Consider the following 16,462-nt stretch of genomic DNA (forward strand, 5'->3'; position numbering starts at 1 on the left):
TGTTGGGAAAAGTTCGGAACTAGACTTGAGGTCCAGCACGCAGTGGTCTCGCTGTCGTATCTGCGTGGCTGGAATTGGTGGTCGTTCTTCTTTTATAGGCAATGCCTTTTATGTTAAGGCTGACAGACTTTGTCGTTACGTGATGCCGGTTTCGTTTAAAAGGTGGCCGGACCGATGGTCCGCATCGCGCACCGCGTGAGCTCTCTGCTGTAGGTGGGCTGATTCGAGACCGTTTTGGAAGAAGAGTCTTTTTTCGGTGCCTGTGTCTCCAAGGAACATTTCAATAAAACATCTGTAGACAAAACTTGGACATAATCTCAACAGCGCTGAAGACAAAGGGAGCTGAGAACGCTCAGTAAATCGTTACGTAAAAGCTGCCGTTCTTCTGGCACTCGAGAGAATACGTTATTAGTAAGCATTTGTCTAGTACTGAAGACTTTTTGGAGATCAAAGACTTAATATATGCCACATGCTGCAGAGGAGCTTGCAGTAGGACATGTACAATCATGCAGTACAACAGCCCAGCAAAAAATGGATTATTCAAGAGGCAGTTAAGGCTGTTCGTTACGTGCTGGAAAGGGTCACGGTCAAGGGATGGGGGATGTTTGCTTCAAGGTGGATCAAGCAGCTTGAATAGAGTTCTGTGCTTTCCTACGCTGTAGTTGTCAAAGGAAGGGCCAAGGTTGGGCTCTGGGTAGCACGGTGAGTGTTCCTCACCGGCTGCCAGGTTCAGGCTGTGGATACATCTCATCTGCTTTACTACCAGCCAGCGCCGAGCATCGGGTCAAAAAGGAATCGGTTTTCTCTATAAGAAAAGAAAAGAATTTCTTACGCTTGCTTAGAGCGATTAGCTGGAGAGTCGATCATCCAGAGGTGGGTTCTGGGAGGCCTTGGGAGAGACCTGACGAGCGGGCACCGAACGACGTTTTCAGGTGTAAGCGTTTGTGTGAAGCAGATGTGACATGTCAGTCGCAGTGCGGTTGTCTTCTTCAGTGGTGCTCAAGGATGATTTCACTTGATAGAGCGCTCAGGGGATCGGGAAATCGGTTCTCACTTGGGTCATTCTGCAGAAATCATCATTCCCTTGTTTGACTGGTATGTCTTCCGTAACGGGAATAACAGTCTTTCCCCAGAAAGGTGCAAGAATAGCACGGAGAGCCTCCGCGCTGTGCTCTGAGAGGAGCAGTGCTCCAGAAATGCTGAACACTATTGCTGGTGGACAGAGAGCCTGTCCTTTGCCTTACCGTGGCACCTTGGCTGGGTGTCAGATGCTAAGCCAGGAAGACGTCCAAGACGGTGATTTGTAGTGACTTCTGGTTTTAGGTGTGACTCCATTTGTGTTGGTCTTTTCAAAGAAGCTGGTAACACTGAGCCCTGAAAGCCTTCCCTGCTTGCTTTTAGGTGATGCTCTTAAGTCTCATCTCGTGCTCTCGCTGGTCTCGACTCAGCAGCTTTCCTCCACAGTTTTTTGCCAAACTGAGTAAGTGAACGAGCTCTTGCCTGTATGAACCAAGGCAGGTAGAGGCAGAGCAAGAATCTTACTGCGAAATCAAGATAGCATGAGCTCCGGTCTTATCAGCGGGGTGTAATCAGGTTACTGCTGCTTCTGATGACATCTCTGTTGTGAAAGGGGATCAATGGGAGATAGTCAGTGTCCACAGTCTGCCCCACAGCTGCAAGTTGTACGAAGGGAGAATCGGAATTCAAGTGAGTTGCCATTTATTGGGTTGGTCCTGATTTCCTGTCCGTAGGAGCGGTGTTCTACTGTATGTACCATGCAGAGCTCCGTGCTTCTGCTCTGCTGTTTGTCATCGGCAAGGCCTGAAGCCCAGGTAGAGAAGAGGTTGCGCTACCAGTGGGACTGGATTTCGCTGCTCTCGTTAGGAAGGCTGCCTGGGGCATGGGTTTTGTCATTGGTTAGCCTTGGTGGAAGCTTACCCCGGATAGTGCCTTCATTTGTGTCTAAAAATGCTCCACCACTGAGTCTTGCCTGTACAAGAAGGGTCAGGAGAACCAATGGCGACCGATCAAAGGTATAAAACATAGAGGAAGTGATGGAACTGCACAAGGTCTTGTATAGACATTAGCACACAATTAAACCAGTTTGTGGTGACGGATTGATTTTTGAAAGTCAAGTGAGCTAAACTAGAAAGAAAATGATTTGGAATCTGAGGGAAGTGTCTACACAGATGGTTCCTTTAACGAGCTCGCTCTGGCTTCAGAGAGGTTTGGACAGAGTTGTGTCTGACTGAGGGCAGCCCCAGACATGAACGGGAATGTAACCATGTCCTGGTCTAACCTTGTCCCTGCTCACGGCAGGGCGGTTGGAACTAGATGATCTTGAAGGTCCCTTCCCACCCAAATTGTTCCATGATTCTAATGAGCATATTTGGCAAGTGCGATTGACAAAGAGCCTTGTTCGATAACGTTACCGCGGGCTTTGAGGAAGGATTTATGCCAGGGCTCGTCGGGATTTTTGTAGCTGCTGATGCACTTTGAAGTAGCACAGAACTTTGTGTTAGGTGGTCTCTTTGGCCTTGAATGGAGGAAGCACTTGACCAAGGTGCAGGTCCTGAGAGTATTTAGAAGTCTCACTGGTAACATCAAGCTGGAAAAACAAGAGGAAAACTGTGTTGGTTGGTTAGAGAAGAGGCTGGTTTACTTGTACATTGGCACAAAAGAGTCCCCCCTGTCCCCCCATCCCAAGGCGGCATCATACACCTGGAGAGCGGGGCTCTCACCACCTTCCATCCATGACAAGCTTCTACCTTGGCACCGGAGCAGGAGGTGACTTGAGGAGGATACCCGTTGATACCACAAAGCTCCTCTGGCATTTCGACACGCAGCTGGGAGCACCGCAGGCGCTGGCCCGGCTTTCCCGTGGGCACGGGTGGCAAGGGAGGGCTCCCCTCCGGAGTTGGGAATGGGACTGCTGTCGGGCTGGGAAGTTCAGCCATGGCTGATGGGAGGTTGTCGTACTGGATAGAACGCGTCGTGCTCTATTTCTGAGTTCCCTGAGATTTCTTTCTCTTGATGGAGATGGATTTTGCCTTCGGGGACTCGAGGGTATAAATTGTACTTGTCATCGGCCTGAACTGAACTGGGAGAAACTGCTGATGTGTTCGTTGCCTTCTGCAAGTGCTGGATTTTAATAGACCTCCCCACGGACTGCTCATGGGCGCAGGCAAGAGCAGCAGAGGGAGAAGGGGGAGGTGAGAGGTGTCGCTCAGAGGCGGCAATACCTTTTCGAGATGTTGCCCTGGAGTATTTTACCATCTGTAATTAATACCTTAATTCTTCTCCTGTTCAGGGGGAAAAATATAATCCTAGCTGTCTAAATCTGCACCCCATCCCTGGAAGTGTTCCAGGCCAGGTTGGATGAGGCTTTGAGCAACCTGGTGTAGTGGAGGGTGTCCCTGTCCATGGCAGGGGGGTTGGAACTGGATGATCTTGGAGGTCCCTTCCAATCCACGCCATTCTGTGATTAGTGTTTCCTCTTCCACGTGCCTCCATGGATCGTCAGGATGTTTCTTGAACGAAATAGCAAGGAAAATAATATTAAAAAGACGTAGCAGCAGCGGCCGCTGATCCTGTCGGTCATAGTGCTGCTTCCAGCAGCTCCTAAACTGGCAGGATTAGGTAGAGGCGAAGGTGATGGTCAAGGCTAGGGCGGGCTGGCGGGGTCGGCGCTCAAAGGTCGGGCAGGGGGGAGGTCTGCAGAGTTCACCCCCCGGGTTAATTACTCTCTAGTTCTTAAGCCTGATACTCTGCTGTCCGCCCCACGCTGAGCACACGGTGTTCGCTCCGGAGATTAAGATGAAAATATGTTCCCCATGGTAAAGAGAGCTCATAAACAACCCATAAACGGCCCATTAACCTACAAAACCGCGCTGAAGAACGCGTGGTGAAGCAAGCCATAGGAGACCTGTGACCCAGCAAATTCCTTAATTGGATGTTGAAGCTTTTCAGCTGTGCTAAATGCAGCTAATGGGAAATTAGCAAAAACAAAAGAAAGAAGAAAAGCAAAAAGAAAGATGGGGTGAGGTGTGGTGCGCGTCCAGATTTGGTGGAAGCGCTCTGGTCGTTGCTCTCACAATGCAACTGAGCGAGCAAAACGCTGTGGGTGATCGTGGAATTATCGTGTTACGGGATCGAGTATGAGGATAACACTTCCATGTAATAAACCCTCTACAAAATGACTGAAAAGAGATAATTTTCACTGTTGGCTGCAACTGCTGCCTTCAGCAGCTCTAGAGGCTTTGCAGTCCCTTCGCTTGCGGGCTTTTCCATGCTCCAACCTCTTGCCGTGCTCCACGTCGCTTTTTGAAGCGATAGGATAGAATGTAAATTTATTTTATTACTTTTCTGGCTGTGATGTTTAAATTCTGTTCAGAATAGAGAAGTATATTGAGAGTCATGAGTTCAGATCGAGAGGGAAGATGATGGAACGTGCATGTTCCAGGTACTCTGCTAGCAGGTCTTGATGTTCATCTGGAGGATGATGGCAGAGTTCAGACACCATCCACCATGAGCTGTAGTCATCCAGTGTAAATTCCTCAGACCCTTTGCACTCCTGTGAAACCACCAAATGGCTGGAGACCGGCAACCGCTTGATGATTGGTGGTCCTCAGCTAAATTCAAACCCATTAGGGGAAGATGGGGCTCATGCAATAAGCTGTTTTGTGTTCTTTTGGCCAGTCACCATAGAATCATGGAATCATAGAATGGTTTGGGTTGGAGGGGACCTCCAAGATCATCTCGTTCCAACCCCTCTGCCATGGGCAGAATCACCTTCTACTACACCAGGGTACTCAAAGCCTCATCCAGCCTGGCCTTGAACACTTCCAGGAATGGGGCATTCATCTTTTAATGTTCCGTGTGGTGTGTTGTGTAGGGATCACGTGTCTCTAGGTGTTCACGGCCAAAGCATCACTGCAATAGAAATAAAAAAAAATAATTCTGTTGTGTTGGAAACAATCTGCTGGCGTAGAAGGGCCTTAGCTCAATGTTTGGCCTCTGTTTGAACGAGTGTGTTTTCCTACGTGAGATCCCTGCCCTGAAGCACAGGTGCCACCTCGAGCCCTGCTTCTCGATGCGTGGGTGCATAGGTTTCAGCACCAGCTTCTGGCACTAGTGGTCAACTGGGGCTACCTGTAGAGAGATGAGCTCCAGCGTTATGCCTGTTGGTGTCTTTAGAATAGGTTAATCTCAATTATTTATGCTCATGTTTGCTTTAAACATGTTTTGGATGTAGATTTTTAGTCCAAATTGCGTTTATAATGGCAAGGATAATTTTTGTGCCTAAGGCCACGTGTTTGGGATGTATTTTGGAACGGTTCTGCAAAGTGCGTCTGTTACACGCGAGTCAGATAATCAAGTACAACACTGGAACAGGTTGCCCAGAGAGGTGGTGGATGCTCCATCCCTGGAGACGTTCAAGGCCAGGTTGGACGAGGCCCTGAGCAACCCGATCTAGTTGGAGATATCCCTGTTCCTTGCAGGGGGGTTGGACTAGATGACCTTTGAAGGTCCCTTCCAGCCCTAACCATTCTATGATTCTATGAAGTGCTCATCATAAACCTCACAGATTGGGAGAAACACATCTGAGAAAAAAGCTAAATTCTGTAGGGACAAGCTGTTGTCTGAAAGTGCTAATTGCCAAGAAGGGTCAAGGTGTATTTTTCTCTTAACTAAATGTCTGTAAATTCAGCTTAGCGATATTTTTCTCTCGCAGGGAGGTGAAGATGGTGGCGGGTAGTGGATGGGGATTTCGGGGTGCAGATATAGACCACCATTAAAATGACTTTCCAGCCCATTTTGAAGGACACGTAGTTCTCCGAAGACCTCTTCAAAGCTTGTCTTCTCAGGTGCTGGGTTGGCATGGTAAAGAAGGGACACGTGGCTCCTCTGTAAGCACTTAAAAGCAGAAGAGTGGCAGGTGCTAGGGTGCCCAGCAACCTCCATTCTCCATACTGGCCTGGCCCGAGTGCTGCGGGGCTTTCCAGCTTTGGCCGGTGGTGTCCCTCCGGCCTGAGCTGCGGAGCCGGTGCAGGGCGGTGGACTTGGACACCCAGGGCGTCCCAAGGGCATTTATGACTGCAGATGTAGTTACAGTAGAAATCTGGTTTATATTATCAAAGTACCATCACCCAAACTGATGAAGAAATTAATTTGCATCAACCTTTCCTGAGTGGTTTAAGAAGAAAGTGAAGAAAGTTTCTTTAAATAAAAAAAAAAAAAGAGGGGAGGAAAGGGCATGTTTCTTACTGGTTCCTTTTTTCCCATTACAAATTGAGACTTTGCGTACCCTGGAGAAATCAATGGTGATTGGACACCTGGTGTAATTAATTATTTTGCAACAGGCAGCTGATCTTTTGAAAAGAAAGGAGTTTTTAGCAGAACTGTTCAAAGTTCATAGTCTGCTCTTCAGCTGTAACGCTCACAAACATTGAGCAGAAAGGATGTCTGTTGGAAAATTTCACATGATCCCTCCTTCGTTTTGAGGCAACGCAATCAGAAAAAACCTGTGACCCCAAGAAGTCCTCCGGCGAGGTGACCCTTGCAGCACAAGCTGCGGGTGCCAACGGGAGATGGTCTTGGGATGCAGAGAGTGATGGTCTTGGGTTGTAGTTTTGGATCACGCCCATTTCTTAACAACAAGGGGTTGCTGCTAATTTTTCTTGAGCTAACAATGCACACAAGCTTTGCTTGCGCCATCAAAAAATTTTTAGGAAAAAATTTTTTACCATGAGAGTTGTAGAACACTGGAACAGGTTGCCCAGAGAGGTGGTGGATGCTCCATCCCTGGAGATGTTCAAGGCCAGGTTGGATGAGGCCCTGAGCAACCTGATCTAGTTGGAGATATCCCTGTTCCTTGCAGGGGGGTTGGACTAGATGACCTTTGAAGGTCCCTTCCAGCCCTAACTATTCTATGATTCTATGATCAAAAGAGCGTGTGTTGAGCATCGTTTCTTTTGCCGAAACGGCGGTCTTTCTTCCAGTGGGAATGGTTGGGGTGGCATTTTTTTTTTTTTTTTTCCCAGTGCATTGGTGCCTGACTAAATGCATTGGGTCGCATTCTTCATGTACAGATGAGACAACCTTTCTGTTAAATATTCCCGTGTTTCCCAGTGGTGGGACTGGGGAGGGTGAGCACCTGCCTGGCAGCCCAATGGGAGCCCGCGTTGGGGAGGGGGGGGGAGCCAGCGGCGGGATGCTGTCGCAGCAAGCCCCAAAATGGTTTGGCTGAAACCGGTTTTACGTCATATAAAAAAGGGGACGGAGGATCTCGGGCCATCAGAGTGCGAAAGGTCCTCGGGCACGCACCGGAGAGCGTATTTTGAGCTTGAGAGCACTATTTTTTTTTTTTTTTTTTTTTAACAAGGGCTGCAAATTGCCGTAACATAGTTCAGGAGTGTAGGAAGAGGAGAGTTTGCCTGAACTTTACTCCCAGCTTGAACTTCTAAGAAGTCAAGTGAGAGGCAAGGAAGGGGAGAGAGGGAGAGAGACGTACCCTCGCTCACGCCCCACCGTCCGCAGAGACGAGGATGTCAAATGGAAGAGAGAAGCAGCTGAATGGCTTTGGGGAGAAGGGGAAGGAGAGGAGCCGCACGTCCCTGGTCATCTCCCAGGCCGTTAACCGTAGTATTTTCACCTCCGCAGTCTCTCCTGCTGCTGAACGCATCCGCTTCATCCTCGGGGAGGAAGATGACAGCCCGGCACCCCCGCAGCTCTTCACAGAGCTGGATGAACTTCTGGCCGTTGACGGACAAGAGATGGAATGGAAGGAGACTGCGAGGTGGGTTGGTTTTCCTTTACCCTGGAAGGGAACGGCGGCTGCACGGGACCCCCCTGGGAAATGCCGTTGTAACATGCTGTGATTCTGTGACCCAATTGGGGTAATAGCTGTGCTCCAGGATCACTTGGGGAATCCACACAAGGGACATATGGTTCAAATTACCTTTCTTTGATAAGTCATAGAATTGCAGACTGGTTTGGGTTGGAAGGGACCTTCCAGATCACCTACTGCCAACCCCCCTGCCACAGGCTGGGACACCCTCCACTACACCAGGTTGCTCAAAGCCCCATCCAACCTGGCCTTGAACACTTCCAGGGATGGGGCAGCCACAGCTTCTCTGGGCAACCTGGTCCAGTGCCTCTCCGCTGGAATGATGAGAGAATTCAGGAATTGGTTTAAATATTCTTTTAAAACAAAAACTAGAAAAAAATAGAGTGCTGGATTTATTGGAATGATTTGCCTCTGGAGAGCTAACAGACATATGGACTCGTTAGTGCTTTGCGGAGAACGACAAGGTCTTGGCCAGAGTTGTCAGGAATCGGGGCCCGAATCAAGTTTCTCCAGGCGGGTCAGAGCTGCTTCCGTTCTGTTGCCCAAAAGTAGACTTGAGCCTGACCCCACTGCACACCACAAGCTGGGAAGTTTTGACTGTGTCCCTCTCCTGGCGAGTTACTGAGGAAATTCACTTTAAATAGACAAAAAAACCCACCCTAAAGGTTTTTTTTCTTTTGAGGAAGTTACTCAAGGTGTGTGTGAACTGCTGGTTTGGGTTGCCTGCTCTGAGTTTCTTGGTTAGGTTCTCTGCCCGTTTCTTCAATGGTGCCGTTGGGTTGGTCAAAAAGCTGTGCCAAAAAACTGGCAGGGTGTTTTGAGCTGGTTAACACAAGTGACGTGTAGTTTATTCCTGAACGCGACTGGAAGAGCCGTTGGATTGGATTCATGACCTAAAGGCTGCAGCGTAGCCTCTAGCCTTAGAAAGTCTGGATATTTTTTTAGTACATGAAAAATATTTCTCTTGGGTTTGCCTTGAAAGGTAACCCCCTCATTGCAGTCTGGTTGCTGTGAAGGTTTGAAATGTCCCACCCGATAGAGGTGTTGGCCCAGCCGGAGGGCAGTCTGGGGCTCTGCCTTCCCCGTTCCACATCCCCTTCTCTTGACTCGGGGCTTTTCCTTTTACTTTATTGTGGCTGCGCTGAGCTCTTTCCCCACCTTCCAGTCTTAAGGGCTGTTCATGGTTGGCCCATGTTGTTTGGTTACCTTAATCTTCTTTTCCTGCCATTTAATGAACCACTCCACCACCTACCCCTTTACCCCCTTATCTATATTTTTACTTCTCGCTTACTGGGAGAGCCTATTTAAAGACTTTTCACCTTTTACTCTTCTTGCTTGTTGCTCGTCCTTTCTCCCTTTATTGCTTTTCTTCCATCTTATCATTAGTTCAGTACTGGCGTTTTGTCATCGTACTGCTCACCTCTGCTTTTTACAGCAATTTATACTTTGCTCTGTCCATGTGTAGGTCTTCAGGAAGGGGTTCTAATGACAACTCGTTAAAGCTTTTTCATGATTCAGACCTTAGGATGGTGTTTCTTATCGAGCAGTCTCTTCAGTCTCGCTTTTATAGTCTAAATATTGGGAAGTTCTGTTTTCCTGAAGTCCACAAATGTTTGCCATCAGAAGAACGGTGCCCGGTGTCCTGTATGGCAGATGGCAAAGCACCACTATTCCTTGAGGGACGTTTGTCAGGACCCCTCCGCTCTTACGTTCAAAGGAGAAGCTGTGGCTGCCCCATCCCTGGCAGTGTTCAAGGCCAGGCTGGATGAGGCTTTGAGCACCCTGGTGTAGTGGAAGGTGTCCCTGCCCATGGCAGGGGGGTTGGAACTGGATGATCTTTGAGGTCCCTTCCAACCCAAACCATTCCACCATTCTATGATTCTGTGACCCTCAGCGGGATGTGCCTGCACTCTCCGTGCTGTCAGGTGGCTGTAGGGAAAAAGGGATGTTTCCTTCTTCTCTAGCAAACAATTTCTGGATTTATGTGTTTTCATAGGTCGTTGGTAGATGTGCTCCAGGGAGCTGTGTATGTGATTCTCTGTCTTTGAAGACATCTATATACATGACATGCTTTAAGCACCCCGTTGAGGCACTGCGTAGTTCCTAAACTTGGCCCAACCTCCTGACTCACGTGCTGTGTTGGTGATAACGATCTCGCGTAGCGTATGGTTCAGGATTTTTCAGTATCTTCCTGAAATGACTTAATCTTGCCCAAAAAAACCTGCCATAAGCTGTCGAGCGGCTCCCACTGCAGGATGTACCAGCTAGGGTTGACTAGCTCCGTGCTTCAGCGGGCAGGGGAGCTGCCAGCCCTGCACCTCGCTCCAGACCTTAGGTCTAAGAGTTTGAAAGAGCGTGGAAGCTGTGAGGAAAGAGTGTTTGTATTAAAATGTTTCAGCAGATGATACTGTCCCTGCCAAAGCTGTTCTGGTGAATAGGAAAATAACTCGTATGTCTCACAGAAAACTAGCAGGAACCCTAAAGCTAGGGGTGAAAAGGTGTTTCCAGAAGAGGACTTTTAGTTGCCAGTCCTGGTTCTTGATTCATAGAATCATTAAGGCTGGAAAGGACCTCTAAGATCATCAAGTCCAACCATCAACCCAATACCACAATGCCCACTAAACAGTGTCCTGAAGCGCTACATCTCCACTTTTTTTGAACACTTCCAGGCATGGTGACTCCACCACTTCCCTGGGTAACCTGTTCCAATGTTTGACCTCTCTTTCAGTAAAGATTTTTTTTCCTAATATCTAATCTAAACCTTCCCTGGTGCAACTTGAGGCTATTACCTCTCCTATCGCTGGCTACCCGGGAGAAGAGACCAACACTAACGTCGCTACAACCTCCTTTCAGGTAGCTCTAGAGAGCAGTGAGGTCTCCCCTGAGTCTCCTTTTCTACAGGCATATGAGTTCTGCTGTCCATGTTGCAACCCCGGTGTAAAGGGGATATAGGTGTCCCCCTGCACACGGCGACATTCCTCACAGTAGGTAAGGTCAGCCCATGGCTAGGTCTTGAAGATGCCACGTTCCTTTGCGTGATCCTGTTGCCTATCAGCACGTCAGGGTGTTGGGCTGTGGTTCTCCATAAAGGACCGTTTTGGAAAAAGGTCCTGAGCGTAGCCGGGGTTTCACAACAAAGCCCTGTAAATGCATTAGAGATAGAGCAGTAAAAGGGAAGGTTAGTTGCTGTTAAAAGGTAACCTGAAGATTTGGGTCACTGGGTGCTCCTTGGTCATTTTGTTGGCGCTCGTCATCGATTTAACTGGTGCGGATGGACGAGTTCTTGCACTGACATGTGAACATTTGCATTTCAGTGGTGGTTACAGGATACAGAGCAAACTAGGAAAAGGAAAAGACTTGAAGCAGCTGCAGGCCACCAGCCCATTTTGAGGCTAAGCAGAGTACATTTGATGACCAAGACGTGTCCACCATAGTGTGGGGATTGTCGTTCTACAAGGCAGGGAGATGGTAGAAAATCATGGGATTACAGAGAAAGGGAATGTGAAAGGACTGTGGGATGGTAGATGGACTTTTTCTTTTTTTTTAACCTCTGAAAATAAAAAAGCAGAAGGCTCCTGCATCCTCATTAGCAGAGGTGCCAGCTGTCTTCACGGGATATGTACGCTGACCGTACCGTCGGCTCCCAGGCACACCTTGGAAGTGCAGGGTGTTATTCTGGAGGCAACCAGGCGTGCTGGTGGCAGATTTTGGTTTCAAGTCTTTCTACTCACAAAAACTTTTGACAAGGGTGTGAGTGACAGGACAAGGGGCAATGGCTTTAGAATGAAAGAGGGGAGATTTCAATTAGATCTGAGGAAGAAATTCTTCCCTCAGGGCGTGGTGAGGCACTGGGCCAGGTTGCCCGGAGAAGCTGTGACTGCCCCATCCCTGGAAGTGTTCCAGGCCAGGTTGGATGAGGCTTTGGGCAACCTGGTGTAGTGGAGGACGTCCCTGCCCATGGCAGGGGGGTTGGAACTGGATGATCTTTGAGGTCCCTTCCAACCCAAACCATTCCATGATTCCATGATTCTATGAGGTCTCAGCCCTTCGAAGCCAACAATGCTGATAGGTGCCTGAATTCCGAAGTCCCCAGTGCCAGGAGAGCCTTGCTGGAGCTGTCAGCGTAGTTCCCGGGGCCTGAGAGGCATAACGGAACGTGGGTGGTTTATGTCATACCTGGCCGCTTCACTAACGTGGTCACGGGAGCGTTTACTCGCTGTTTACGAGTGGAGTACAGCCGGCAGACGGGAGGAATGTGCAGTGTCAAGAGCAGAGCAGGATGGAGGTGAAGAAGGCAATTCAGTTGTTTGTTTTCTCAAGTAGCAGCAGAGATAATCTTTGGCCCTGAAGCGGCGCGTTGCTGCCCCGCTGCCGGCAGCGTGGCTTTCAGCGCTCGGAGAAGCTCGCGTTGAGAGCTGCACGATTCTGTATTCACACCAGCAGAAGCATGGACTCTGTGGCTAATTTTGCCCTCTCCACTCCCCTCCACCCTGGAAATCCAACTCTTTCTTCCTGTGCCGCTTTCTAGTTGACAGTGAGCTGTTCTGCAGAAGCAAATCGAAAAAAATTAAATAAGAATGAAGAACAAGGCGTTGGTTGAACCTACAGGAAGCCACGTGGAGGGCTTTGCTCAAGTGAATACTCATGTTGGTTTGTGGAGGAGATGGTGAGCACCTGAGAGGACTTGAGGTCTCCAAGACTTCAAGAACCAAGAGTCTAAAGTGATTTCAGGGTGTTTGCAGGCGCGTCGCCATCAGGGAGTGCCGGGGAGATGGACGGGAGAACGTTCCCCAGGAAAAGAGTTAGCGCAGGGATGCGCTGGGCAGGGCAGGGGGCGGTTCGGACAGGTCAGTGAGTCAATATGGGGTTTATTGTGTTTGTGTTGTGGATAGAGGGTGAGAAAAGTCAAGAGCAGGCGAAGAGTGAAAGTCATGAATCGTGGACTTTCACTGAAAAGGCAAATGCGTTGGGGTTCGCAGCGTTTGTGGCGTTGGAGGGTGAAGCGCACCTCGGTCACGCGGGATGTACGGCCTTCCAAACGCACGGGGGTCCTGGGAAATACCGAGGTGTTGTCAACTAAATAGAACCTGAGTCGTTTGAGATGAAATTCCGTTTTCTAGCTTGGGTTAAAAAGCAGCTTTTTAAAAAAAAAAAGGCTCACAAAGAGATTATCGCGATTGAAAAGCGTAATTGAGTAATCCTCAAATAATACATTTTTTCAAGATCAAATATAATTTCACTTGGTGTTAATAATAGATTTTTGAACCGTTTGATGAGCTTTTTTGCCTTTACATGTGTGTCTTAACCATCCCCTGTTATTATTCATTTTCATTTTCTTTGGAAGGAGCCTTTTGCTCCATCCCGGAGCCCTCCGCGCGGAGCCGGGCTGGGGCAGCGGAGCCAAGGGCACGGTCAAGGCCAGCAGTGGAGGGGGGCTGCAGCCCGGCACGCGGGGAGGTGAAACCTTGGGACATGGTTTTCGGGGTGTGAAGAGTATTTTGCACAGAACGGGATTTAACCTTTGCTCAAATCTTCAACTCGAGATGATCTCTCTGTTTTTTTCAGAGCTGCTTTGTTAAATCATTAAACAAAGGCTGGAGAGCTGGGGAAAACAGCGAGCCCCTTGATTTGTGTGTTTTCTTTCGGCGGCTCAACGTTCTGCTAAGAACATTCTCAGATTTGGTTGGGACGTGCTGCACTCCTCCACCCTTTGCTTCATGCCAGCCTGTGGGCTTTGAGTGGTATTATATAGAACTTACAGAATGATCATTTATAGAATTTATGGTTTGGGTTGGAAGGAACCTTCAAGATCATCTAGTTCCACCCCCCCTGCCATGGGCAGGGACACCTTCCACTACACCAGGTTGCTCAAAGCCTCATCCAACCTGGCCTTGAACACTTCCAGGGATGGGGCAGCCACAGCTTCTCTGGGCAACCTGTTCCAGTGTTTCACCACCCTCAGAGAGAAGAATTTCTTCCTTATCTCTAATGAAAATCTCCCGTCTTTCAGTTTAAAGCCATCACCCCTTGTCCTGTCACTACACACCCTTGTAAAAAGCCCCTCTCCAGCTTTCCTGTAGCCCCCTTTAGGTACTGGAAGGCTGCAATAAGATCACCCCGGAGCCTTCTCTTCTCCAGGCTGAACAACCCCAACTCCCTCAGCCTGCCTTTGTAGCAGAAGTGCTCCAGCCCTCGGGTCATCTCCGTGGTCCTCCTCCTTTTGGACGTACTGGAATTTCCAAACATATCCAACCATATTTCGGAAAAAAAAAGAGCTTGAATAGGGAAAGGGGGACTTGCAGTTCCAGGGATTGTTTTATAGACGGGTCTTTGACCAAAAGAGAGTTATATGGAATATGTATGTATAAAAAACATATATTTTGGGGGAAAAAAAAGAGCTTGAATAGGAAAAAAAGGACTTCCATTATTCAGTGCGGCTGAATTTTGGCAGTCGCTGAAGTGTTCAGATTTTATTGTCTGGATTTGAGTAGTTGAATACAAGTCACCTTATTTCCAGAAAGGCTGATCTGGGATTTTTTTTTTTCCCTTCATCCTTTTTGTGGAGCTGGGGGGACAGCCCTTCTCCCTCGAGATGAGTTAAGTATGAGTGCACGACCTGACTTTTCTCTCCGTTGGGGTCTGGCGAAGCGGCCGGTCGCGCCGTTGTGGTCGGTTGGACGCGGTGTCGGGTTAGGGACTGGGTGCGCAAACCTAGGTGGGGACAACCGCGTCTCTGCCGAGTCACTGAAGCTGCCTGTGTACTCTTGGCCCGGAGCAAACATCAGCACCGGGGTGTTAGTTCAAGTCTTGGTGAAAGCTGTGAAAGATAAGGTGTTTCACCACACCTTCACCATGGTTTAGCAACAGGCAGAGCGTTATCGCTGCCCGGCTGTCACATACCGATTCATTAAGCCTTTGCAACTTGATCATGGGTTTGTGGCCTCGGTGACAATCCACGTGCGGTTGAACTTGGCACCATACCGCGATGGTCCAGCTCTCTCCCTTCTTCCAGAGACGCGTGTGTCGGCGAGGAGCCAACGACTTTTAACGCAGTCTCGTCCTTCTGCTCTCTCGTAGGTGGATCAAGTTTGAGGAGAAGGTAGAACAAGGTGGGGAGCGATGGAGCAAACCTCACGTGGCCACCTTGTCCCTGCACAGCTTGTTTGAGTTGAGGACGTGTATAGAGAAAGGCTCGATAATGCTGGATATGGAGGCCTCTTCTCTCCCACAGGTGGTGGGTAAGTAAAGCCACCTTGGCTCTTCTCCTCATGCCTACAAATTTTTATTAACTCTGATGATGGTTTCGCTGACGGTTTGAACGAACAAGCGCTACTTTTTCAATAAAAGAGGAAAATAAAGAAATAGTCCTCCAAGAACAACAGGCTGCCCCGGGGTGAGGTCCTAGGTGGGCTCAGAAGGCAGGTGAGGCTCTGTTGAGGATGGGGGACTCCCCACCAGCCAAGGAGAGTGAGGAGCAGCCGTGGTTCCAGCTGACGCTGCGCTCTACTGAATGGGACAGCGATTTTTTTTTTTTTGGTGGTCAAAATAGCCGTGGCCTCGGATGACGCGGCGTGACATTGCTGAGAGCGATGTCGTGTTCCCGGGGACGTGCGAGAAGACATGCAAAAATAAATTTTAGAAGTGAGCTGTCCGGTGGAGGTGCATTTAGCCAAAACACTGAGTTTAGAAGCCGTTACGTGACAGGACGTAAAAGAGCAAAATGAAATAAACCCCCCACAAAAGTCAGGGCTTGGAATTCTAATCTCAGGAAGCTCCACATTCTCCAGGCATGAAATTATCAAATATCAGGTGTTGCACTAGTCTGGAAGACTCAGAATGACAAAAGCTGCCTCTGATGTTATCTGCAGTTTTGAGCTTAGTTTTGTAGGTGCTTACGGTGCCGTGTATCTTCCTTTATTTTTGTGTCTGTGGATCCAAACGCACAGTTTTACAAAGTTTTTTCAAAAAAAGCAGCTGTCAACCTCACAAGTTTTGTGCTGACGCTGAACGCGCTTCAGAAGATAGCAGCTGGTGTCAGGGGTCCCCAGCTCTAACCCTCAAACATTAGATTTCTTTTTGAAGTCGTTTCAAGGTGTCGCCTTCAATATCCTTCTTCAGCACTCAAATTAAATCTAATTCCTGGGAAATTAAATTACAGATCAGTGGCTGCCGTTGCTGTAACGCTGTCCCGAGTCGGGTATTTTTGCAGATCCAGGTCCTCAATCAGATAGATGGGGATGTCCAAGAGGCCTGCAGACTTGGTTTCCAGAATTATTTAATCACAGTCGCTTGGTGGGTGTCTAGTAGTGACACGCAGGAAAGAAAAAGACCCAAGAGCTCTTTCTCTTTGTTGGTTTGTGTTAAATCAGCAACACAGAAGGGAAGAAACACTCGCCGGGTGGAGAATTATGGAATCGTAGAATGGTTAGGTTTGGAAGGGACCTCAAAGATCATCTACTTCCAACCCCCCTGCCATGGGCAGGGACCCATGAGAAGGGCAAACTCAGTGAAGACAGATGTGTTGTTCTGAAGGGAGCATTCCAAAAATCACTAGCAAAAACCAGGAACAAGGAAAGCTTACAGAAAAATGGCCCGTTGTGAAAATAAGCCTTT

General features: G+C 48.7%; 1 protein-coding gene across 2 annotated transcripts in view; it reads left to right on the forward strand.

Moving 5' to 3' along the window:
- The window catches only part of SLC4A4 (solute carrier family 4 member 4), a 143,512-nt gene that overhangs the window by 61,181 nt on the left and 65,869 nt on the right, over positions 1-16,462 (forward strand). For both annotated transcript variants that reach the window (XM_086611328.1, XM_086611329.1), the window contains exons 3-4: positions 7,663-7,798; positions 14,927-15,087. In XM_086611328.1, the coding sequence (XP_086467454.1) occupies positions 7,663-7,798; positions 14,927-15,087 (297 nt within the window). The remainder of the gene's footprint in view (positions 1-7,662; positions 7,799-14,926; positions 15,088-16,462) is intronic.

This window comes from Tauraco erythrolophus, chromosome 5 (assembly GCF_009769465.1).
Source record: "Tauraco erythrolophus isolate bTauEry1 chromosome 5, bTauEry1.pri, whole genome shotgun sequence".
In the NCBI taxonomy this organism is placed as follows: domain Eukaryota; kingdom Metazoa; phylum Chordata; class Aves; order Musophagiformes; family Musophagidae; genus Tauraco; species Tauraco erythrolophus.